Genomic DNA, 25,795 nt, shown 5'->3' on the forward strand with positions numbered 1-25,795 from the left:
TAATTAAAGTTTTGCCATTTGTAGACGCTATTCATAAGTATTATTAATCTAAATAAATTTGTCGTATTACATATATATTCGTATTCGTATTCGTACTCGTATTCGTACTCGTATTCGTAATTGTATTCGTATTCGTATTCAGTATTATTTATATGCATTTATTTAATTTAATGTTGAATTTGGAAGAAAATAATTGCTTAAATACATTATTGTAAGTCTTAGCCCAAAGAGGATAAACGTTAAATTTTTATTGCTATTTTGAATATCTGTAAAAGCGCCGCAAAACTGGGCAACAATTTTGTTATTTTTATTATTCGTTACTTTTTTTTTTTTCAAGTTTTCGATGTGGTTACGTTTTTTGTTTTGGTGGGTGATTGAATGATTGGTGGTGATTGACTGAATGGCTGTTGATGTTGTTTCTGTAGCTACAGTGAAAATACTTAATCAGAGGCGACTTTGATATGTTTATGTATGTTCTTCCGATTTCGTATGATCCAAACAACATTTTCAATATGATAATTTAGTTAGTAAAAGAGTCAAGTTAAGATATCATATTGGTTAAGTTTTTACGGTTGGATACGTGTTCGGTTTGTCTCGATTTATAAATACTTTTGATTCAATGTTCAATTTTAAAAGAGCGAGATAGAGAGAGGAGAACTTTAATTAATTTATTTATCGCTTTGTAATTACTATAATTAAATTTATGTGAGCTGGCTTGGCATCTGTATAATATTTATATTATTAATGCTGTGGCCCAATGCACATAAAGTAAAGTATTTTTTTTTTGAGTGTTTTCTATTAATTATTATTGAAATTACTTGTGTATTATTGGAATTCGTTTAGCTGTGCGTAAGGAGCAAATGGCATTTGATATCTGAAAAGTTGTTCTCCCCAATTGTTATCGGTATGAATATGGCTGTGGAGCTCAATCGTAGCTCAGCGAGACCGTCGACTTTGGCGTGGGCAGCGGCGATGTGGTGTTCTCCTCCTCGTCATCGTTCTCCTGCGAGTCCTCCGGCTCGCCCAGTGCGTGTACAAACTCATAAAAATCAATGCGTCCATCCCCATCCACATCCACCTCCTTGATCATGTCCTCAACTAGAGAAAGTAATGCAAGTAAAGTAAGCTACAGATATGGCCTACATTCAGCACGATGCATAAAGTAGGTAAAGTGGGTGGCTCCAGTCGGGTATGCCCGAACAGGAGATACCCTTCTGCCTTTAGAAACATTCTTCTTCCTGCTTTTACATACACAGACAGTTTATGGCTGTGCAGGCTGTGCTGCTCCCCTTTGCTGCTTACTAATACATACAAATGTATTCGGTGCTTATAGTCCGATCTTAATAAAATTTTCAGCACAAGCGCAAAGTTTTACTAAACAAAAACCTATAAAGCAAGTTTGGTGTATCTGGCGCCCATAATTTTGGCGTTCTGCATGTATCAAAATCGATTTTTATCGATATAATGAGATATCGATAAATAAAACGGTTATACGTATGGTATTTGGAAATATATATGTATTTCAAATTTCAAGATCCTATCTATACCTATTTGTTTTGACCGACTTGAAAATTGACGACTTAGTTCGTCATCCGGAACCTGCGATACTTTCTACTCACATTCGCAGAAAAAAATATTGTACACTTTTTGGCGCATGTTCAATGATTTGAAAAATATACGTACTATCCTCCTCGTCGAGATCCTCGCCCAGGCACTGCAGCACAGCACGTAAATCGGAGGCGGTTATGTAGCCACGATTGTGCTTGTCAAAGACACGAAAGGCGTCGCGCAGTTCGCGCTCCTCCTGGTCGGCCGAGGATAGGCCCGACTTGTCCTCGTAGGTCATGTTGGAGAGTATGTCGACGAACTCCTCGAAGCTGACATTGCCGTCACCTGCAAGGCAGTCGATAGAGATAGAGAGGAAGAGAAAGAGAAGAAGCGCCGCAGTTGGGGCGCTAGTTAGTTGGGTCTACCCACCATCCACATCAATCTCCTGCAGCATCTCCTGCAGCTCCTCGACACGCGCAAATTGTCCCAGCGAGCGCATAACTGTGCCCAGCTCCTCCTTAGTTATGCAGCCGTCGCCATCCTTGTCGAACAGACGGAATGCCTCACGGAACTCTGTACGGCATATGGGAAATGCACATTGACAGTCGGTCGGTTGGTCGGTCAAGCCTGATATAAACTGCAACTTACCACGCATTTGTCCTTTCGAGATGCACCGACGCTTGTCCAGCGCATCCGCATCCGCCTCGCCATGGCCGGCATCTACCGCATAGGAGCTGGCCCGCTGCGAGAATTGGCGTGTTTTCGCTTTGCGCTTGCTCCGCAATATTCCAGTCTCAGTGCCCATATCTACTACGGCTTTGCCAGCTGGTGCAGCTGTTCGCACGCTCAGCGCTGCTTTCAAGGGTGCACGCTGCGTGGCCAGCTGCTCGTAGTCATCGTACTCCTCCCCATCCTCCTCCTCGTCGTCGTAGTCATCTGCATCATCGTCGTTATACTGCTCGTAGACCACATGCTCGCCGAGATTCCGCTGCGCATAGCTGACTCGAGTGCTGTGCCGCGTTGCGGCCGAAGTCGTGCCGCCGCTGGCCGCCTCGCACGAGCTGGAGTCCGTATCCGCATCGGAAGCGGCATTGCTGGCGCCACGTGGTTGTTGTTCTTGCTGCTGTTGTTGTTGTTTCTGTTGGGTTATCACTTTCTTGCGTTGTCTTTGGCGACGATGCGGCGGCTTTGCCGCTGCCTGCTGTCCCTGCAGCTCGTTTTTGTGCCGTTCTGGGCCAACAGCCGGCTGCTGCTCCTGCTGCTCCTGCTCGTCATCTGTGCCCGCCGCCAACTGCTCCTCGTCGGGTTCATCGCCACTAAGCGGCGCGTTTCTCGTCTATCGAAAGATTAAGCGACTTTTTAATGTTAAGCAGCCGAAGATCAAATTCCCTGACATGCAGACATGTCACAGCGGTCTGATATAACTATTTCCCTCATAGTTCTATCTGTGCTTTCCTGTGCCGACATTCGTCTACTCAAATGATATGTAATATGCCAATTGACCTGAACTAAGTAAGAAACTGCTTCAAATACTCAGATATGTTACCTTGTGTCCAAAAGGGAACCAAGCATTTCGTTGGCATCAACACAAATAAGATTAACAATTTTTAAGATCATCAAACTTTTGTCCTTTAAAGAGAGCTGTTTCAAACCAGTTAGCGGAACATCCGGTCAGAGGAATGCATTTTTTATGGAATCAATGACTTGCATCGCCTAACTTCTCCGGCTATGGAAGCTGTCCATAATGGGGACTTTCACATATGTGATGTCATGTATATGACATAGTCTGATATCAAACCAAAATATCTCATCATTTGAGAGATTGAAGATTACATTTAAAAGACTTGGTCAGACTTCGTTCGTCTTTAGGCGATCGGAGTTAATAATATTCTTTAGTGGGGCCTTACCATTAGCTGCCTCAGCTCACGGGCAATGGTTGAACCAGTTAAAAACTTGTTAACTGCCGTGAAAAGGCGTTTTCCTTCCAATTTGACGGCCTTGGTTGCGACTGCTTTGGACTTTAAGTATTGCTCCCGCTATTGAATGTCCACCAGCTGGGGCCAATTATGGGTTCCCTCTCTGTCTCTTTCTCTGTCTGCACTCTAGTTAACCCGTATCACGCTCAGCGGTTGCGGCAAACATTCGATTTTGTTGATTAGACGCATTTGTGCCAAACCTCTGTTTGTCCTGCTGCCCGGCGTTGCGCGTCCTGCTGCACCCCGTTCGGAGCACGCTGCAAATACAATTGGAAAGAGCAAAATGATAATTAAACAATTTACTCGTTGAATGCAATTCAATTGGATGCATCCAATTGATGCCAGCCATGTGGCCCGATCAATGCCGTTAACGTTCGCATTCGCATTCAAATTGGCACGTTTCTAATTTTTGTTGCTGGCTAACGGCCTCGACGTGCCCGTCTCTGAATGGGCCTCGGCCTGGGGGGCTGGGCCAGAAGGAAGGCAATGGGTTTACGAAACAATAGATGGACACACACAGGCTCACACACATACTGGCTGCTGCCTGTCAGCTAATCAAGCAGATGCTGGAAATCATCATGCAAATTGTATGACAGGCAGTTTACCAGTTAACTGGGGACACGGACGGAATTGGCTGTTCGGATGGAAGTGTGGTTTAGGGTTTGTGCAACTGGCAGCCACAAGCTCAATGCGACATTGTGTTGCAGTTAATTCAACAGCCGATGGTTTCGCTTTAACCATTTATATTCTCTGCTACGCACTTACTATGTAAATTCTTGCTACGGTTCAGAGTCCTCCATGTTCAGTTTATTGCATAATGCCATTTAGTTTTGTTACTACTATTATATTTCTAACATTTTTGCATCTTTTACACTACAACAAATAAACCAACACACCCTCCATGGTCACTTTATTACAACAATCCAAGGTATGTAAAAGAACTTTAAGAAGAACAATTCGCAATATGATTAAATATTCTACCCTTAACCCTTTGTCCATGCTTTTACTCTTGTCCTCCATGCTCAGTTTATTGCATAACGTTATATATATATATTGTTTTTTTTTTCTACTTTCAGGTAAGTACGACTTTCAAAACTATAATAATCGAATTTAATTAATTCATACGTCCTCCATGGTCACTTTATGACAATAATCAACGCAGACAATGGTATGTCAATGAATTATTAATAGCAACTACAATACTTCTATACTATATATTTACTTCCTACATCTATACTTTCATACTTGTACTCTTGTCCTCCATGTTCAGTTTATTGCACTTATTTAATTGACTTTTGCTAAATGCTGCTATTTATATTTTATATGCATACAACACTTGAGGCTAAAGCACCATTAAATGACGTACCCGTCCTCTATGGTCACTTTATCAGAACAATCAACCCAGCTTTATGTATGCTTAAATATGTTGCTAAACTCTTAGTCTTTACTCATTCTCTTGCTTCTTTTACAATTGAATACATTTAAGTAGTTTTTAAATGGCAGTTACATAAACCCGCGCGTGTCCATGTTCACTTTGTTACAACAATCAACTGTGTCAATGGCATTTCAACAAAGTTCTAGCAAACTGCAACTGCAACAATATGCTTAAATATATTGTCTACTGTCTCCACTTGTGCCTTTGTCCTCCATGTTCGTGTCTTGTTGAACCGCTGACCTCCATGGTCACTCTATAACAATAGTCGATGCTTTTGCAGAGTAACTGATGGACGACTAGCCGGCAGAAAGCCACTTAGCTACCGCTGTGGAATGTGCATTTCATTGGCTAAATGATAATCAACATTCAAATGAAGAAGTTGTGGATACTCGAGTCATCCAACAAGTTGGACGGCGATTATCTCTGGCTGTTTGGTAAGCCGCTGCTGCTTAGGAGCCTTACGCGATGACTTGGCACGTCTTGTTAATGTGTTTAATCTACGTGACACGAGAGACTCTTGTCTTGCACGCAAACGTTCCTGCACTCTGCCCTCTGCCCTCTGGCTGTCATCGAGGCGCACAGGGCGTATGTGTAATATGCCAAGACTGACAGCCAACAAGCAGCCATAAATGTTGGCACAGTGATTGTGATTGATGTGCTGGCAGGACAACTCAAGACAGACAACACACACAGAGCGAGAGAGAGAGCGAGAGAGAGAGAGAGAGGGCAACTCAGTATGCTGACAGTGAGTCAAGCAGGCTGTGACTGACTTTCTGTTTATGGCATTTGTTGTTTAGTAGCCAAACATTTCACATATCCAATATTTAGTTTTCACATTTCGACACTTTTTTTTTTGTTTTGTTTTATTTTTCTGTTTTTTTTTTTTGTGTTGTGTGAGCTTTTCTTTTTTACTTGCGATGGATAAGAAACATGCCTCCTGCATGAACATGCATACTAATCGGAACGTGAAGCTGCTCATCGAGAAATTCGAAGGTATGGGCGAGCGCAAGGTGGAGCTGGTAGCGGGCAAGAAATCGGACTTGAATATACATTCGCTGACTGGACGTGTCGCCGAGACTGTGGCCAAATTTGAGCATTGCAGTTTCTTGGGGCATTCGCGGATCCAGCTAACATGTGGAGATCAAGCCACCGAGCGCTGGCTGGCCGAACTGAAACAAAAGATGCTCGGCCCAGTAGCTCAGTCGTCTCAGGTTGCGGTGGTGATTGAGGAGCAGCAAAAGGAAAGTCAAAAGATTCACAATGAATGCTTCGAGTTGGATGTGGAGAAATCCAAACACAAGCTATCCTTGGATTGCTCTAGCACAAGCATTTTCAATCCCAACTTTGATCTATCGGGAATACCCAGCTTCAATGGCTTTGAGTTCTGTAAATATCATGTGTTCTGCAAAACTGGACTCTACTTTATAAACACTTCTCCTATATTAAGCTAGCCCATTGATGCTCTGTTCCCTATCTCGCCAGGTGATGCGGAGTGTCTATTCGTGCGGCCGAGCCTTAGTTGCACTTGGTAAATGGCTCGCACACGTCTTGTGTCGCTTCCTCCCATCGATTGGACGCAGCGACAGTTCCTTAAAAATGCTCTATCAAAATTAGACCCTAACCAGTAGTTCGCAATTTAGTTAGCTTTTACGATTGGATGCCAAACCAAGGTCACGGCTGGGACGATAACACAATATCTATGTACGTCTCGTGAGACCATTAAAAATTCTAGTGTATGTTGGAAAATTTTCGATATCGTTAAATGTTGCCGTGTTTTTAAATGGGAACCGGAGCATGTCGATACCTGGGGGTGGGTAAAAGGGAGATGGGTATGGTTGTTGTAAATGAGGCGACAGCAAGAGAAAATGTTGAGGCATCTCGCCATCTGGGCTTGGCTAAATAGAAGCAAAGATGAGATAAATGAAAGGAAATTAAGTGCCAATAGGCCACCTACTCTCCGCCCATGCTGGCCAGGAAAAGTAATCGAGATGTTCAAAGTGAAATATCAAAAGCAAAGCTGAGATAAATGAAATGAAATTAAAGGCCAATTGGATGTAATTAGCAGAAATATACCAAGAGAGCTGGAGGAGGCCAGAAATGAGTCTGGCATCAAACAAATCCAAGAATCAATAAAGTCATCTGCTCGCAACAATTTCAAGATAAATCATAAAAAAAAAACCATGGAAAATTGCTCGGAAATCCCACAAAATTAATGTGGGAATAAAGTCAGAACAAACGCAAGACACCAAAATAAGACCAAGAGGCAGAGGGAGAAAGAGAGAAAAGTTAAAGGTGCGCTAGAGAGACAGGGGTAAGAACCATCAAGAGATTTTGAGAACGGGGCAAAGCGCAATTGAGTTCATTCCAGGCAAAAGATTTATTTGCCTCTTCTTCTTTTCTTCATTTGGTCAAAATTTAAATTGGATTTCAATTGCTTGTGCGCACAATGTTGCAACATATTTCATTTCGCGCACATTTAGCCACCTCGCAAGGATGCCCCAGGACATCATCATCATCAAGAACATCATTACGAGCAACATCAGCGGCTGCAGGGCTGCCCGCACAATAAAATGCCTGCGTGCGTCCAGTGCGGAAGGATGTGACGGACATGGCCCACATGCAGCTGCCGGCTCTCTCTCTCTCTCTCTCTCTCGCTCTCTTCCTGGCCAGCTGGCTGGCTGGCTGGTTGGCTGGCAGACCGCAAAATAAATGGCCAAAAGGAAGTGCCAAGGCGACAACAAGGACGAGGTCATTGGACAGCCAGCATGCCCAAGCATTAAATCCTTCTCTGTGCCAAGCAATTTCCATCGCCCGCTCGCTTTCCCTTACTTGCCCCTCTTTGCCACAACATGCAAAATGGCCACGAATACGTAAAGCTGCACACTGATGGATTTACATGCCAGCAAAACCACACACAAACACACACTCACACACACAAACACACACATGTACACGCACACACACACACGCGCCCTCATATAATTACCGTTAACCTGGTCGTTAAGCGGTTAAAATATGCCATCAACTGAATTTCTGGGGCTTGGCATTTGCATTTAAGTAGTTCGAGTTCCTGCCTTCAAATCATCATCATCGCCAGCGCCATCTTCATCATCATCATCATCTTCATTTTGATGTGCAAAAACTTTTTACTCATTCTGCAATTCCAATTTGCATTCCACACACACACACACACACACACACACACACACACACACACACACACACACACACACACACACACACACACAGACACACACACACACAGACACACACACACACAGACACACACACACACAGACACACACACAGACACACACACACACACACACACACACACACACACACACACACACACACACACACACACACACACACACACACACGCACACGCACACGCACACGCACACGCACACGCACACGCACACGCACACGCACACACACGCACAGGGACACCTTTTGCAAGTTTTATGACATCGCCGCGAAAAAAACAACGAAAATGTAAACTGTCTGTTTGTCGGGGGCCATGCACACAGCCAACCCATCAAAATTGTCAGCAACTGACATGAAATAAATGAAGACACCGCTGACACGCCCACGCCCACGCCGCCCACCTTGCCCCGCTATGCGGCGCGTCACTAACGCGCTTTGCATAACTTTGTCAGCCGGCAGTTGATTTGTTTATTAGCAGCAGCAGGAGCAGGAGCAGCTCAGAAACTGAGGCGCCACCGCATCAAGTTGCAAGTTAAAAGTTGAAGCCAGCTGCTCCAGCAGTGAGTGGCAGGAAGACAAACAGAATCTGAAAACGGGAATGGCTACTTTAAGTGATGAGCATTTGATAAATGAATTGAAGTTAATGTGCAAAGTTTTTAATAGAACCTCAACGAACAGCAAAAACAGCTGGCAGCAGCTCAACCTGACTTGCGCGTAACGATCCTCCAAAATCTGTGGATACTGGAGCATTTACTTAGACTGCTTTAACTCGAACAATACAGCATCAATTTGCAGGCGAACAAAATCTTATCATCCCACATGGAACAAAAATACGTGAATGTGACATTTCCACAGAGCATAAAGTGTGCTAAAATGAATACCTCTTCAAATTTAAACAAAAAATCGCGTCAAAGAGCTTCGTAACATGTTCAAAGTTTTCGAAACAAGTTTTAAAAACAAACATAAAATACCAAAGTATTTTTTCCTTGGCTAACAAATGGCAAAGCTTTTGATCGACAGTTGCGCTTCCTTGAAGAATTCTCAGTTAAGTGCACTGGAACTTGACTAACAATTAGGCGATCTGGCAACTCTCAACAGCATTGCTAACTAAATATGTCCTGTCCAACTATTACTATTTACCCAACACTCTCTCGCTTCGTTCAAATTTGGCTAATGATTATGTGAGCTGGCAACTCTCAACAGCATTGCCAACTATGCTTTGTCTAACTAATACTATTTAGTTAACACTCTCTCATTTCATATGTTTAAAGGTTTGCGGTCCCTTGAGAAATTCTCAGTTGAATGCACTTGAACTTGACTTATCTAACAATTATTCGAGCTGGCAACTCTCAACAGCATTGCCAACTATGTCTTGTCTAACTTTTACTACTCATTCAACACTCTCCCGCTACATTCGAGCTTGGCTAATGATTTTGTAAGCTGGCGACGCTCAACAGAATTGCCAACTATGTCTTGTCTAACTATAACTACTCACTCAACACTCTCTCATTTCATATGCTTAAAGGCTTGCGGTCCATTAAGGAATTCTCAGTTAAACGCATTTGAACTGTGCTAATAATCATGCGAGCTGGCAACTCTCAACAGCGTTAACTATTAATATTTACTCAACGCACTCTCCTCTCATAAACTTAAGTTGCGCTTTTGTTGATTTGCTTGCAATTCTGGATATTGTTAACTCCAATATTCAACTATTGATAACAAAACATTAGCCCAATGCAGTTTGATTATATTTTAAACTGAATGTCAATTTTAGGATGCTAAAGTTGATTTTCTTTTAGTTTTGATAGCTTAGTTTTAGCCCAAAACTTTTAATCATAAATTGCTGTTGTCTAGAATGGGCTGCAAATCAGTTTTAACGTTTTAACAAGAGCTGCCCCACAAGAGGTCCCCTGTTAGCGGCGCACCACCAAATCTCATTGACGCGCCCAAAATGTGGATACACAATTGGCATGCGGTTGACCGCACAAAGTACGAATGAACCACATGAATATTGTTAAAACCGTAAAAGCACCAAACGAGCGGCGAAAACAACAAAAGCCGCAACTGTTTTTGGCGCCCATTTTATTGTTTGATTTGAATTGTTGCTGCCGAGCGTGGGGCGGCGGCAGGCGCAGGGGCAGGGGCAGGCTTTATGTTGTGGGCGTGACCGCAAAGTAGTAAATCAGTTGTGTTTCATTTTATTTGATTACTTTTTTTTCTGATATTTAACTGCGAGACAAACTCTGACGCTGCGCTGGCCGTCAAACATGCCGTATGCGTAATGTGCCAGCAAGTAGAGAACCGAGCTGAACAAGAAGAAGACCGGCACAAAAACAGCAATGGAAATATGAACGCTGCAAAAGTTTACACATTGCCAACGCATAAATCACATGGCGCCAACCAACAAAACAAACAAATAAATGAATAAACAAACAAACAGAGAAAAACAAACAAACACATGCATACGCATACAAATTGTGGGTGGCACGCCCAGGCCGCCCAGCCCGCCCATACTGTATGCAACACGTACAATTTGGGACATAAAATTGTAGGAACTCAAGCGTAACGCAAAATAAAACAATGTTCACATGTCCACATGTGTTTAAGTGTGCGTGTGTATGAGTGTGTGTGTGCGCTTGCAATATTTGACTAGATTTTTATGAGCATTGAGAGTACTTCTCTGAAAGGGTTGCAGTCAGCAGAGGAAGCATGGCAAAAATAAAATTAAATAAAAACACGTACAAACACATCTTAGAAACTGCTAAGAACGCTGATTAAAAATGGCTCAAGCAAGAGTGCTCGACCCTGAGTTACCCTGCACGAAATATTGCAAGTAATATAAAACCTAACAAGTAAGAGGCTCTAGTCGAGAGCTCCCGACTAGGAGATGCTTCCTTCTGCCTGTTGCATACATTTGCACAAATATATTATACCCCCTTTTTACCCAATTTTAATGGGTTCAGGGTATACAAAAACAGGGGAGGGGGGTCGGCTATAGTTATAAAATGATACGATATATCATCAAGTTATCAAAATGTTTATCGATTGCTTGAAAACGGGGAAAGCTATCGAATATCGAAAACAAACTCATACTGCGCGGGCACTAGGAGGATCTACGCTAGCACTTAAAGGTTCTTAGATCGACACGTTCATACGTATGGACAGACGGACATGGCTAAATCGACTCGGCTGTTGATGCTGATCGAGAATATATGTACTTTATGTAGTCGGAGATGCTTCCTTCTGCCTGTTACAGAGACTTGCACAAAAACATAATACCCTTTCAACCCATTTTCAATGAGTTCAGGGTATAAACATATGAAGACTATTAATTTTGACATCTTCAAAGCAGCTACAATTGACTGCAAAAGTCGCTTAGCAAAAGTGCACATAAATAAAGATGATTAGCTGGAAAATACCCTGTACATGTAGAACGATTTCAATCAATTATCAAATATATTTCTCGAGCGAGCTTAGACCATAGAGGACTGGTAATTGCTTTGTTGATTATGAATTTTGATTATTTGAAAAAAAAAAAAATAAAAAAAAAAAATAAAATAAAAAAATAAATAAATAAATAAATAAAAAAAACATAAATGATATACTCAAATATGTAAGTTTGATCGAAAAGCAAAAGATTATTCTGTACGATGTTTATTATTTATCTTTGATCTGAAATCAATAGATAATTCGCTACAAATTTACATCCATCAAAATAATATGGAAATCTTAAATAGTTAGCCAAAGACCTGCATAACACCAATTTGCATTAAATGTGCCATGAAAATTTATATATCTATATTTAAAGAAATAAAAAATGAATATATTTTCTACTGATTCTAAAGAACTATATAATATATTTCAGATAATGCTCTATATACATTTTTGCTACGTTTTTTTCTTAAGCATGCCAATTGCATTATAACCCTACTTCAAGCCTTTGCCCAGGGCATACAAAATCATAGCCTACTTAAATGGGCATTCAATGAATGCAAGCGTGTCCGTGTGTGTGTGTGTGTGTGTGTGTGTGTATGTATGTATGTATGTGTGTGTTACATGTTGTTGCCATTATTGCTGGTGTCGTCTTTTATTGAGCTAATTTGATGTAAATGCAAAACCAAAAAAACACAGCAATGCGTTTTGCATTTATCTGTTTCTGACAGCAGCCCGCATGACGACATTTCGCTACGGTGGGGGCAGCTATGTGGTTAATTGAGTTTCAAAGAAATTCAAATTGATAATAAACAAAACGAGAATAAAATATGCAAATTTTTAGGGCATAGTATTTATCTCTCTCTCTCTATCTCTCTGTCTCTGTGTGAGTGTGTGTTTGCGGACTGAACGTAGCGACAAATTCACGCAGGGCCATCAAAAGGCAGTTGACAATCGGGGCACGCATGTGAAAACCTATTGGGCAAAGAGTTTTACTCGAGCGGAATACACAAACAATTAGCCAATGGAAAAGTTTGGCCAACTTGGCCAACCATAACCAAGAACATGAGCTCTACACGTTCTGAATGCAACTTGAATGTGCAATCAGCATTGGCCTTGTGCGGCACTTGCAACCGAATTCAGTCACAAAGGAGTCGGAGTGGGCCACTTGAGTGGACACTGGTTACACAACGTGTATTGACACTCAAGAATATGGCAAAGTTTTGAGCGAATTATCGCAAGGGAGCAAGGTCTATTTACGTTTATCGATAACACATCGAGATTGTATGCAATCGAATCATTTATATTTATCGCTTGTCGATACAATTGGGATCCTGAGATCATGAGTTCAATAACAGATCAAAGTAAGTTAATGCAATACTTGACTGTCGTCAACCCCATATAAATCATATATCAGGCGTTTGTATATAGTATATATTATAGCCCAAATACATAATCAGATACCAAATCGATTTTCGAATTATCGATTTCACTACACAATAAGTCTTAAGTAATTCACTGGTAATTTATATGTTGCAACACTTTATGAGCTTGTATCCAGCCCCTTTGGCCGCTCGCCACCCTCTCGCTTATGTGGAATTGTCTGGGCAACGCGACGCCCGTTCACCAGCAAAGTGATTGCCTTTGCCGTTGAGGACGTTTGTTCCGGCAGTTCGGTGACACTGGCCGCCACACTCTCCGCGCGGACAACTGTTGGCGGGGCACTCTGAACGCCATATATGGTTAGCTGCTCAAACATCTGAATTAGCTGCCGCACATTGCTGGGGCGCGGTGAAGGGCTGGACTCGGCACATGATTCGACATTTACATTTGCATTGGACATGGTTTCACTATGAAATTTTGGGCAATAATTCTTTTTGAGAACTATGTGTAAAAAAATACTTGAAAATTTCGTGTTGCACTCTTGACAGAAGTATAAAAATTTATGATAATTTTGTTACCGAATACAATTCAGTACAATGTGAACTAAATGAATGAAACGAAAACTAACCCAAAGCCCGGGCACGCGACAACAAAGGGTTCGCCTGCCCAGTTCTGTGTCCAAATCCAGAAAAGGGTCATGTGCAAGTTCTCTTATGTAAATACAATTTAAATGGACCATTGTTAAAGGGTGTGTGGCTGTCGGTGTGTGTGTGGGAGTGGGTGTGTAGTGTGGGTGTGTGGGTGTTTAGTTGTGCCCTGAAAAAGCCAAACTTCTAGCAAATGGGAATGCTGGGATGTTACGACTGTGCATGTTACTTCAGATGCTTTAAGAGTAAAGTATCTAAATTGTTGCCTACTTCTTTGCAGCAATACTTTATTTTGTGTGAATGCCTCTGACGCTTTTTGAATATTTATTCAATTATCTATAATAATTATTCAATTAATTATTATAATTGCAATTATTGCAAATTATATTCTTTGATATCTGACTAATTGCTTTAATATCCAATGTATGTTTAAATCTTAGAAAGATCTCAGAAAATTATTGTGGATTAGCAATGTTAACTCTTTTATATCGCGATAAGCAATAGTAACTATTTATCTCTTATCAGTTCATCTCAAATTATATTAACCCCACAAACTTTGCTACAATACTATCAATATTGCGGCAATAAACTTTAACTAGACCTGATACATATATATTATATATATATATAATTCATATTGTTTGTAAACATTATTTACGTAACATATGATTTTTTATACACAACATTGATTGATAAAGTCGTATGTATGTATATATATATATACATGTTAAGTAAAAAATGTTAGCAAACAATGTGAATTTTATGCGCTTAATTTCATTTCAGCATGCCACAGAGTATAATTGATAGGGAATAAAAATAAAGAAATACAATACAAATAAAATATATTCGGGCTGCCAAAGTTAAAAAACAAAACCCTTGCAGATATAAGTTGTATGCACAAAATATTTATAATTAAAAAAGGGAAAGGTCGCACAAACCAGCATTGAATATTTATAATTAACTTAAAAATCTGTTGCGACGACTTACAACTTGTTAGCTCGTTATCTGTTTTTTAAAAATATTTTAAATTGCTTTAAGAGCAATTAAACAAATAAAAAACAATTTACCAGCATTTGGTGGAGGATGCGTCTGGCTAGCAAGTCTGAAATACCATATATTGTTAAATTTATATTTCAGATACGTTTTTGACAAAATATTAAGTGCTGATATTGATGAAGATAAGTTAACCCTCATACGTTGTTGAGATTTGATTTTATTTAAAAGAAGAGACAACGACAAATGTGGGCTAAAACTTCATCAAGTTAGTTAAAAAGCTAAGCTGGGCTTTGGAAGCTGACCAGCAATAAGTACTTTATATATGAAATGTTCATGTAGATGACATTAGACACCTGCTAACAGAATCACAATGCTCTCTGCAAGGGCATAAATAGAAATACATAAAAAATAAATAAATAAAAGTAACATGTATTAAACAGGAAACAGAAACACGCAGAATTTGACTGGTAACTGCTTATAGCAAAGTTTATTATCGAATTAAGCGACAGCTCTTGACAGTTTTATTTTGCTGCCAGTGACTGAACATAATTCGATCGAATGCAATTGAAATTCAATTAAATTTACAATTTTATAAAATTACATAAATAAATGCAATAAAATCTACGTCAGCTTTTAGTTTTTTGTTCGTTTTCGTTAGTCGATTTAGTTACAAATCTACAGCCTCGTGCGGCGTTAGGAACTTGGAAGTGTGTGCGTGTGTGCGTGTGGGTGTGGTTATGATATGGAGACTTTTATGATATGGACGTGTAATTAGCGCTCTTTCAGACCTCTTTCAGAGCTTGTTCACAATGTTAGCCAAGCCTTCACATCGCTTGAAAAGGGCACACACAAAAAATCGTTAAGACCAAAGGCAAAATGATACAAAATAAATAAAATAAAATAAAAACAATAATAAGAAGAACAATTGACATAATTGCATAGTGAACACTTACTACCGCCTGCGATGTGCTATTGCGATAAATAAACATGTTTGCATCCTCAATGCCCGCATTCAGTACTATCGTAGCAAGCGGGTTCCCAAGCCGCGGCGCCACCAGGTCGGGCGGATAGAGGGGCTGAATGGCGATATTGTCGAGTGCACGGCACGTTGATGCGCTTGATGATGGTTTTAGCCTTTTGGCATTGCCACTGACTAGATTATCGGACGGTCGTTCAATTGGCTGCAGTTGCGGCAGGCCGAGCACTTGGTATTGTGGCGCCACCACATTTAGCACCCTGCCGCAAACGCACTTTCGATATGTGTTCGACATTGGCTGCCTCCGATTGGAATTTGGGGCAGCTGTTATTGACCACAGCGGATGATATTTCATTGTCTTCCGTTGGGCATCGGCTTGCTGTCGCTGTTGCGATTGTTGTTGTTGCATCCACAGTGGCTGCCCCTTTAGTTTGTTGCACGCCTGGGCATATAGACGTCCGTGTGGTTCAGTTCTTGCCACGGGCCAGAACTGATATATAACCGGATCAGCGGTATTCAACTTTAACTGCTGACTGAATGTGTATGGCCCAAAGCATGATATCTCCAGCGATGCATAAAAGGATGTGGGTGAGCACAGATCATATGATGATAATAAACTCACAGACTCTACTCCTATATCGTAATCCAAGTCTGTGTCCGAGTGGCTCCATCCGTCGTTTGGCATTTTCTTTCAAAAGCTGACCGGAGAAAATTGTTGGAAAAATTAAATGAAAACCAAACAGAGCACCATCGGAAAGGGGGCAAATATTTGCAAAAGAAAATACTAACTAAATGTAATGGAAAGGCAAATAATAATGAGATAGTCGAGAGTGTTCGACTAGGAGATGTTTTACACACACAAAAAAAAACAGCATTAATATATTTGGAAATACACAAAAATATATTTGGAAACAGACAGACTTGTTAGCTTACACTTTATATACATTATCTTGGATACATTCTTTTATCCGCCTAGGGTATATTTTTACTTAAATTTTCCCCTGTGCCAAAAACCAACTCGGAGAACTTATGTAAATTATAATCAAGTCCCAACAAGTCTCAGCAAAATTATAATTCTACACACTTGGGGCTTCGATTACTCTTTTGCCTGGCAGTCAAAAACACTTTTGTAGCCAGGCCTTAGTTTCAAATAAATTATAATTAAACGTTAATTTAAAACTGCCAACAAATGCCAGGGCTGAGGTGGGGCAGTCAAAAAACCAGTTAATACACGAATACACACAGTTGCAAGCACACACGAAAGCTGCTTAAAGGGCTTACAAAAAAAGGCAACAGAAAATGCGAAAACTAAACGAAAACTTTGTACCGCACACTCTCTCAGCTCAATATGCTCGACTGCCAGATACTCTACAAAAATTGCATATTCTTTAAGTGCAGTAAAATGCAGGTTTTGTGGAAATTGATTGTTTACCTGTATCTTAGTTTTAAGTTAGCTAATTGTGTAAGCTGTTGGCTACAATTCTCAAGTGGTTATGGCTTCGGCCTGAGCTCAAGCGCTTGCATATCTAGCTATAAATAGCTATACAGACAAGCTGCTCACTCTTGGTGTTTATATCTTGACCTTGAGCTCGAGTCAGCCTCAAGCTAAGTTTTGGTTACAACTTATTTAAACAGTTTTTACTCATTTTCTATATTTTATATAAAATATTACAGTTAGGAGTCGTAGAACCCTATCGAAAATAACCCAAAGCTTGATCTTAAATAAGAAACGAACAAATCCTGCATTGCAGGGTATACAAGAAAGTCAATCTATTAAAACTGTTCGTTGCTGTAAAGGTGTTTTTACATATGTTAGGACATACGTATGCATATGCCAAATTTGCCTCTGAGTGAATTTTGTGTGTGTGTGTTTTTGGAATTTAAATGTGTGTCTGTGTGTTTGTTGTGCTTGTTGTCCCTTTTATGGTTGCCTCGCGCTGCCTTTAAGCCTTTTATTTGTTGACTTCATCTTGTGCCCAAGGGCTGCTTGCTCCTTACAATCTACGTTCACTACCTCTTCACACACACACATGCACACACACACACGCACACACTCACACACTCACACACATAAGCAGAAGTCGTCTGTAGATTTGCATTTTCCGTGCCTCATCTATTTTACGTATTCATCGCCTTTTTTGCATGCGTTTTATTTTTCTGCTCGTTATTTGTTGTGCACACACACACACCCACACACACACCCACACACACACACACACATATATTTTGGCTCCCAGCTCCTTTTATTACAAGTGGATTTGTCGCATCGCAACACCGAAAAAACTCTGAACAAATATGCATGTGCGTAAATGCTCCTGAGCTTATTTTGATGTGTACTTGTTGAGGTCCCCGCTAAAAGGACAAACAAAGAATATAAGAAAACCCCAGAGATCAAAAGGGGCGGTTGCTGCTTGTTGGCTTTGCATGTCAACAAATTGAACATGTTAAATCTAACCGCCAGTTGATGATCTTCCAGCTGCGTAGAATATTTTTTAATAAACGCATTTCACACTTTAATTCGCTTCAAGACTAGTTAACAAGTTAAGAACCTCTCAAAAGCTAAAAATATATATTTTCATTTTATGACAAATTTCAATTCTAAGCCAGGGCTGCAGGCCCAACAAATATTAGTGTCAAGGCTTTGATATATTCAAACATAAATGAAATGCTTTATGTTTTTACTGAAATTATTGAAAACCGACTTATTAGCCCCATAAAATCCACCGAACCACCTTTTAACCACATAAGAACTAGCGCCATGAACTTTACAATATATCTGGAATCTTCCGTTCTCCCAATCATTCAAAGCAATCGGGAAATATGCCCTACGGCCAGAGCACTTGCAAAAAGTTGAAAAGATATGCGAGGGAACTAATTTGGAACCAGTTCCAAATGCAATCACGTTAAGCCGAAGCTAATCCCAGCATTAAAAGAGAACAAAATAATATTCGTTTAGCACTTGAACTTTTAACACGTTAATGCGTTAATAAAGGATTTATTGGTTGACCCCGTTCAGGAGGGTTTCATTTACGCTCCTGCACCAGTCGCCTGCTGTAGGTCAGGGACACCACCTTCAGGGAGTCCATAAAACGATCCATGCACTGCAGCAGGCAGCGCTCCTCGGCCCTGGCCAGCGATTTGCCCGGCTTGTCGATACATTTCCTGAAACAGCTCATAGTTATCTTGCCCAGCATCTGCTGTGCATTGGCCAGAGCGATCTGTTGGCGCATATTCCGCAGTGTTTCGGTGCAGTTATGTGGCGTTGTTTGTTCCATACCTCACATCTCTTTACACTCCTGTCGCCTCTCCTTCTCAATGTATTGTATGTCTTTCTCTCTCTCTAGTGGGAGTTCTTTAAAAATTTGCTTGATTTGTTCTGCAGCCAAAAATTGTTGTATTGTTGTGTGTATTTGGAGTGAAATCTCTGGGGAGAAGGCTTAACATTCATATTAGGCATGCCTTGAGTTTAATACAAAAATTCCACTCTGCTGGGAGAATCGGGGAGGGCTGAATAAAGCAGCTTGAGCTAGCATTGTGCCATTGCGTACGGCAAATGGATTAGACAGCAGTCAGGATGCAGTTAACTGTTGCCCCATCTCAATCCCGGCCAGTGTCAATCATATTTTATGCATGCAAATCTGAAAAGCCCAAAGTGCAGGCACTTGCACTAAACCTTCGCATGCCACCGCCCACCCAATCGATTTGCTGCCAATACAGTGGGCAGGATTTACAGAAATATGCATATGTAAATAGTGCAAATCTTGTGCAGGGTATTGCATAGTCGAGCATTTCGTATCCATTGGTGTCGTTTATGTTGCTGATAAATTATAGACAGAAATTTTCCATTTTCTAGACGTTAGCTGACGCCAACTGACAGCTGGCTTGACATTGGACTCCCTGGCACCCAGCGCAATGGCACGTAAAATGGCGAGTCAGGAGCGTGGGCGAGGGCCCAGAAGTCACAGATGGAGTAAGAGACAGATAGACACAGAGTGGAAGAGGAAGAGCGTACTGTCACATTGACATAGATGGACTCATTGACTGAGTGTGCTGCTTTTGTTGCAATAATGGAAGATGACGCCAACTAACCCAACTATTAAATGTCAATGGCTAAGTTCAATTGACACACACACCTCGCGTCTACTGAAGGACATGAGCCCATAGGCATACAATGGTCATAGTCATCATCTGCATACTGCATATTTAATAAGAGGCTAATTTATTTTGTCACGTTAATGCAATTTTGCAAAGACACGCATTTAACGTAACGGTAAACATCGATATCGATTATCGATAAATATCATCAATTATCGAGAACTTAAGATTTACTTATCCATCTGCGCTGCATATACATATGTATAAGTTGAGTTGGTAGCTATTTTTACACACTTTCAACTGAAATCCATAATTAATCGAATGGTTGAAAATGGTGTAGCCAAATATCGTCATGAAATCGATAACTGGTCGATAAATAAAACCACATAAAGTAAGAATATAATGTGTAAACAATTATAGTGATACAAAGAGTTGTATGGTATTTGCTATCGATAATATATCGATAGGTTGACAGACTTTATATGACATGCAGCAAACTTAAATTGATCTATCGATTAAACATGCAATATTTATCGATTTTTGTCGTTTGGAGCCAAACAAAATGGGCCATAAGCTCGTGGTCGTCCATGAGCCAGTTCCGCTTCCGCTTCCGTTAATCGAGTCATGTCCTTGAATCATAGCACGTGCTGCTACCGCTGGCTGGGCTGGTTACAGGGCCAGGCGTTCGTTAGCCACTTGGATTAAACTTGGCCAAAATTTTTCGTATGTTTCTCTTTCACTTTTGCTGGATGCAGTTCGTTTTTGTTGTTCTTGCTGTTATTTTTATTTTTATATTTTTTTTTGTGTACTTTTATTTGCTGTTGCTGTTGATGCTGTTCTTGTTCCCAAACGACGCACAAACAATGGCGGGCGACATTGCGGCACACGGGGGGCGTTGGAGGATGGGTTTTGGGGTGGCATGCAACACGGACATGCAAGGCCATCCCCATTTCCAGCACCGCCGCTTGACTCTTTGCCCGCAGGTCGCCATTGTGTTGCAGTTTTTGCTCTTTTGTATACGTAACTGCCTGCCGCACCAGCTGCTCACCTGGACGGACGACAGGCGACAGCCAACGGCCGACGGGCGATGGGCTATAGGTTGTGTGGTATATGGGACTGGTGGGGCGACAGTTGACAGCCACTGTATTGCATAATCAGTAGCCATAAGCCGAGCTTGGCAGCAGGGGGCACGGGATTAGCCCGAGCCCTGCTCGATCACGAGTATATGAATATTGCTGCAGCAGAAGCTTTTAAGCTTTTTTACGGAAACTTGCTATCTTTAGCATTAGCAGATACCAGCTATTCATATATTCCATAACAAACATCAATGCAAAGTTGTGCACTTAATCAAGTTGATGATGCCAAAAGTAGCGAGCGTGCTAGTTGCGGGTTTAGGGGGGAGAGGTGGGGGCATGGCAAATGGGTTTAGTGTGTGGGGTGCGAAAGTTTCTCATGTGAAAAGTTTTGCAGTCATTTGTTGTTGCTGCTTTACAAAATTTTTCATCTTTGCTGCCTTTGAGTCATTCATGTAAAATATTTGTTGCACGTCAGAGATGCCACCAGACGGCGGCTGCAAGTGTCCACATGTGTGAGTGTGTGTGTGTGCGTGTATCTTATGCAGTGAAGAGCGCACACATGCAGGCACATACACTCGGGCATCTCAAGGAACTTGCTGCATGATCCAATTCATTAAATGAAAATTATATTTATGATTTAAATTACATTTTAGCCAGCTTGACAGCCCAATGACAGGCAAATTGTACCATGTGTGTGTGCGAGTGTGTGCATGTGTGTGTTTATGCCTGTGCGTGTATGTGTGCGTGCTTTTTTGCACTGCAACAATGCAAATACTCTGATTCGTTGCAATTCTGGCTATAATTGAAATTTTCCTCCCACAAACTTTCTTTTCAACCAAGTTTTATCTACATTTTTTCTTAAGCTAAAAGAAAATTAAAATAAAAGTCGTCACTGCTTTACTTTTAAATACCCCGCATCCCATTTTTAATATTAATAAATACAACGAGAAAAATTAATTTGACAAAAAGCGTTTGCTTGCATGACTCTTGTATTATGCACAAAACGTGAGTTCTTTTTACCAATAAAATGTATGCATTTTTTTTTATATATTATTTTGCTACCATAACCACGCCCACTCGGCCAACCGTTCACAATTTTGATGTTATAGTTGCCGGACTCAATTTGTTAAATTACTGATGATAATTGATTGTTGTTACATTCTTTTAAAAAGATCCTGCCACGCCCACTAACAGTTATGCAAATACCAAGATAATGCTTTGGTTCAAGAGGTGGTTACTGCGTGCAAGGCAGGGCTACAAATCGGTTTTAAACCGAACCGGTTCGAAGTTTCTTTTTACACCCTGAAAATGGTTAAACAGGGTATAATGGGTTTGTGCAAATGTATGTAACAGGCAGAAGGAAGCATCTTCATGGGGTCGAAAGTATATATGTATATTCTTGGTCAGCATCAATAACCGAGTCGACCTAGCGATGTATGTATGTCGGTCTATCCATCGCTCCGTCCGTCCGTCCGTCTGTCTGTCTGTCTGTCCATCCGTCCGTCTGTCTGTCCGCCCGTCCGTCTGCCTGTCTGTCAATCTGTCCATCCGTCTGTCTGTCCGCCCGTCCGTCCGTCTGCCTGTCTGTCCGTCTGTCTGTCTGTCTGTCTGTCTGCCTGTCCGTCCTTCCGTCGGTCGATAATCAATATCCAAATCTCTGAACTGGAGTCATTAAATTTGACATGTAGCTTCTAAAATAGTATATACAGATAAAGTATTTTTTTCTTTTTAAAGCTAACTTCTATATGAAAATATAGACACATATGAAAATATCACTAGAATTAAATATTCAAGCTTAAAATGTGTGAAAAACCAGCTTCATGCACCGAACCGTACGGTAAGGAGGTTCGAGTTGTGAAATGAACCACCATATTTTTTTGTGGGGGTTCAAAGACCTGGTGCGGATCATTTTGAACAACTCATAATCTTTAAGGACTGAGCCCGTCATTGGATGCCCCGCGACTGACGATAACCTGATGTTAGGCAATTAAGCGTAATCAAAGCTAAAAAGCTTAACTGTATGCATAAGAGATTAAATGAAAACAAACTCAAGAATCGAGCATGTGGCTGCCTGCCAAGCGCCGAGCGCCTGTTTTCAGGTTGAAAGCATTTGTATGGGACACAATTTCGCTTTAAGATACTAACCAAAAGTTCACGCTCGGAGTGGGAGTGGGTGAAGGAGCTGCTGTGGGAGCTGTTGTCTTCAGCTTTACAATAAGCAGCCCCCCTCCCAAAAAAAATAAAAAAAGAACACAGCAAACAAATTTAATAAGCGTAGCCAGCTACAAACGACAACAAACAGCAGCAGCAGCAGCAGCAGCAGCAACAAGCACAAGAACAAGAGTTGGTAAAGTTTCAAGTGCGACCACGCCCAGCGCTTTGAGTGCACAGTGCACACCCGCTATCCGCAACCCGCAACCCGAGCCGGCCGCCACGTGCGTCATTTCATAAACAAAATACATTCGCAAATTTGGCGGAAATTGTTTTTGTTTTCTTTGTTACACAAAGTCGCGCAAAAGGCGACCTAGAAGCCACAAAATCAACTCAACAAAAAGAAAAAAAGGAAGGTTGCCAGGCCAAAGGATGTGCTGTGCCCAAAATGGGCTGAGCGATTCAATTTTCCATGTTCTTATGTCTGGCAAATTGCTAAATGAATCAAGCAAAGTGGCCTCAAAACCTTAAAACCCGTTTTCCTGCAAAACAGTTTGACATGCCCCTTTTTGAGGGGGTAACCACTTTGCCGTTTCCGTTTCCATTCTTTTTGGGTTAAGGTTTCCATTTAACTGATGAAACTGACGAGAAGGACCCCAATTGTTGTAGTAGCTTTGAATGACCTGCAGCTACGCCTATTTGTCACTTGCGTTTCCCCCAACCCCCATTCCCCACCACTCCACTCTACCCTCTATATCCTGGGCATGCTCTTGATTAATGTGTCGTCCGTTTCGAGTCTCGTTTAATTGTTGTGGCCAAAAGAACTGTCATACATACACCTGTTCAGCTCTACACCCACACACACACATACTTATGTATATACATGCCCGGATTTTTAGGCTAATAACTCTTAAGCCCCCCTCTCTACACCCCCTTCTGTGTCGACTGTAGCCAGCTTGCTGCTTACATTTCCGGTCGCTGTTTCTATTTCCTAATTGTTTCCGTTTCCCTTGCAAATTGCAGCCATCTATTATTATGCATTTGCACCTAGCCACATCCCCCTCCCCCGCACTTTATGTATATAACTTTTGTGCAGTATTTTGGTCCATATATTTTTTCATTTGGGTTTTTTTTCGAGCTCTGCTATAAAACAACAACAGTTCACGGCTCAAAGTGTCAGCATTCCTTTTTTTTTTTTTCTTTCATGAAGGACATTTTTATATATTATGTATGATACATATATATATGACAAGAGTATACGCAGACAGCCAAAAAAAAAAAAAGAACATATATGTATACATATATAAAATAAATTGCTGGACAACCTTGGCAAATGTTTTTGGCCTTCTTTCAAGCCTAGACAAAGTTCAAGCACAACTTGAATTGCACTAAAATAAATACCAAAAAATAAAAGGGAAAGGAAAGAAACCCCAGAGGCAGACCCAAAATGCAGAGGCTAGAAACTTCAAGATAAAATGTGTTTATTTTACTTAAAGGATTTGCCCGCAGTTTATGGCTGCTTTGGTCCAATCAGGCCCACTTTTAAAAGTTAAGTTCTTGGCTAACACAATTAACACGACCCCAGCTTGGATTTTGGCTCGCTGTTTCCACTTTTAATCCCCATGTCTACCGCACTGGGCAATTGTGTTCTTTTTTTTTGTTATTATTGTATTTGTATTTAATTCTTAATTAAGGACTTTGTGGCCATTCTTGACTGTTCTTTGTCCAAGCTGCTTAAATAACCTTTTAGAAAATATTTTCTTTTGTACGCATTCGCCTTTTAGACAACTCAAGACACGTGGTTTTGACAGCTCGGTTGGGTACCGCAAGAAAAAGTTTTCAATTAAATAAGCCTGTGCAAAACGCTGCAAATAATTAACTTTTAGCATCGAGTGAAAACCTTTTGAAATCCCAAAAAGTATGTATGTACATATATACATACATATATTAAAAATTATAACTATATTTACTTAGGTCCCGCTCTTTCCGACTTGCACATGCTGCAACGTCCTGTCGGGGCGCGCTTTGATTAAATTTGAATTTCTAAATATGCACGTGCAAACAAAATGAAATCCCCCAATTATAACCTTAAAAACCGTAAGCACAGCGAGTTGATCAACGCTGCAAACATAACCTCAATTCGTGTGCAGACTATTGTACGGGAATTTAAAAATGCGCTTACCTTTTTAACTGATGCTCGACGCAGCTTATACGCTTTCAATTGAAGTTTACGGTTCCAACAGCTGTACGATAGAAACTCTAAAAGGAATTATAAACATTAAATATAAGTCAACAGTTCGTAGAATCAAAAAATCAAAAAAAAAAAAATGCCGCACAGAACTGCAGATACTGCAATTAACTTATGTTTTACACGGTTATTAAACCCAATCACATACCCAAGCACTTTAAAAAAAATATTTGGTAACGTTTTTTTGTTTATGTACGTGTGCAAGCACTTCGAAAAATCAGAAATTCGTTGAACTTCTAAAAACACAAAAATAAACTCCACACGAAAGCTCGCAACCGAACGCGACGAAGACGACGAACAAACTAACTGTAAATACGGCATATGTAGCCAGAGACAGCAGCAGTGTGACCAGTCGACTCAAAGCGAGCAAATGCCAAAAGTAACGGTATTTTACACAAATACAAGGGGCGTTCTGAAACAAAAATTTCGTTTCTCGTATACGTGATGGAGACCTATACGAGGACATTATTAATTTTTTTGATTTTTCGACGAATTTCTTGATCTAACAAGTAATGTGTTCAGAAAAATAAAAGGTTCATAAACTCGTAAAATTAACTAGCCAAGTTTTTTAGAAAACGTTTTATACCAAACTCACTGATCCATCGTTCTCCATCGTCTGCTT

At 40.8% G+C, this 25,795-nt stretch overlaps 3 protein-coding genes across 6 annotated transcripts; 1 reads left to right on the forward strand and 2 right to left on the reverse strand.

Moving 5' to 3' along the window:
- Positions 1–254: 254 nt before the first annotated feature.
- LOC135428490 (myosin regulatory light chain 2) lies at positions 255–25,470 on the reverse strand. Of its 2 annotated transcripts, XM_064682532.1 has the most exons (7): positions 25,322–25,470; positions 25,108–25,184; positions 3,456–3,781; positions 2,197–2,884; positions 1,978–2,121; positions 1,684–1,893; positions 255–1,098 (listed from the first exon to the last, which is right to left on the reverse strand). In XM_064682532.1, the coding sequence occupies exons 3-7, from the start codon at positions 3,456–3,458 to the stop codon at positions 926–928; spliced, it is 1,218 nt and encodes a 405-aa protein (XP_064538602.1). In that variant the 5' UTR covers positions 3,459–3,781; positions 25,108–25,184; positions 25,322–25,470; the 3' UTR covers positions 255–925. The 2 variants fall into 2 exon arrangements, with proteins under 2 accessions (XP_064538602.1, XP_064538604.1); XM_064682534.1 differs by lacking the exons at positions 255–1,098; positions 1,684–1,893; positions 1,978–2,121; positions 2,197–2,884; positions 3,456–3,781 and adding exons at positions 15,087–15,459; positions 15,581–16,301.
- Positions 5,831–6,722, forward strand: LOC135428403 (uncharacterized). Of its 3 annotated transcripts, none has more exons than XM_064682372.1 (2): positions 5,831–6,345; positions 6,407–6,722. In XM_064682372.1, exons 1-2 carry the CDS (start codon positions 5,877–5,879, stop codon positions 6,571–6,573), a joined length of 636 nt encoding a protein of 211 aa, XP_064538442.1. In that variant the 5' UTR covers positions 5,831–5,876; the 3' UTR covers positions 6,574–6,722. The 3 variants fall into 3 exon arrangements, with proteins under 3 accessions (XP_064538442.1, XP_064538445.1, XP_064538444.1); XM_064682375.1 differs by having other exon boundaries at positions 6,411–6,722; XM_064682374.1 differs by having other exon boundaries at positions 5,833–6,345; positions 6,442–6,722.
- Positions 18,551–19,029, reverse strand: LOC135428440 (mitochondrial import inner membrane translocase subunit Tim13-like). Its single transcript, XM_064682432.1, has one exon. The coding sequence runs from the start codon at positions 18,876–18,878 to the stop codon at positions 18,627–18,629; it is 252 nt and encodes an 83-aa protein (XP_064538502.1). The 5' UTR covers positions 18,879–19,029; the 3' UTR covers positions 18,551–18,626.
- Positions 25,471–25,795: the final 325 nt, after the last annotated feature.

This window comes from Drosophila montana, unplaced genomic scaffold (genome assembly GCF_035044405.1).
Source record: "Drosophila montana isolate Dmon_TW-CO22-7 unplaced genomic scaffold, ASM3504440v1 contig_2481_1, whole genome shotgun sequence".
NCBI lineage: Eukaryota > Metazoa > Arthropoda > Insecta > Diptera > Drosophilidae > Drosophila > Drosophila montana.

Coding starts and splice junctions, on each gene's coding strand:
- LOC135428490 (XM_064682532.1), bottom strand. Junction 2,122..2,196: donor CTCGAAAGGACAAATGCGTG/GTAAGTTGCAGT, acceptor TATGCCGTACAG/AGTTCCGTGAGGCATTCCGT. Junction 1,099..1,683: donor GGATCTCGACGAGGAGGATA/GTACGTATATTT, acceptor TACTTTCTCTAG/TTGAGGACATGATCAAGGAG.
- LOC135428403 (XM_064682372.1), top strand. CDS start 5,877: ATGGATAAGAAACATGCCTCCTGCATGAACATGCATACTAATCGGAAC. Junction 6,346..6,406: donor CTTCAATGGCTTTGAGTTCT/GTAAATATCATG, acceptor TCCTATATTAAG/CTAGCCCATTGATGCTCTGT.
- LOC135428440 (XM_064682432.1), bottom strand. CDS start 18,878: ATGGAACAAACAACGCCACATAACTGCACCGAAACACTGCGGAATATG.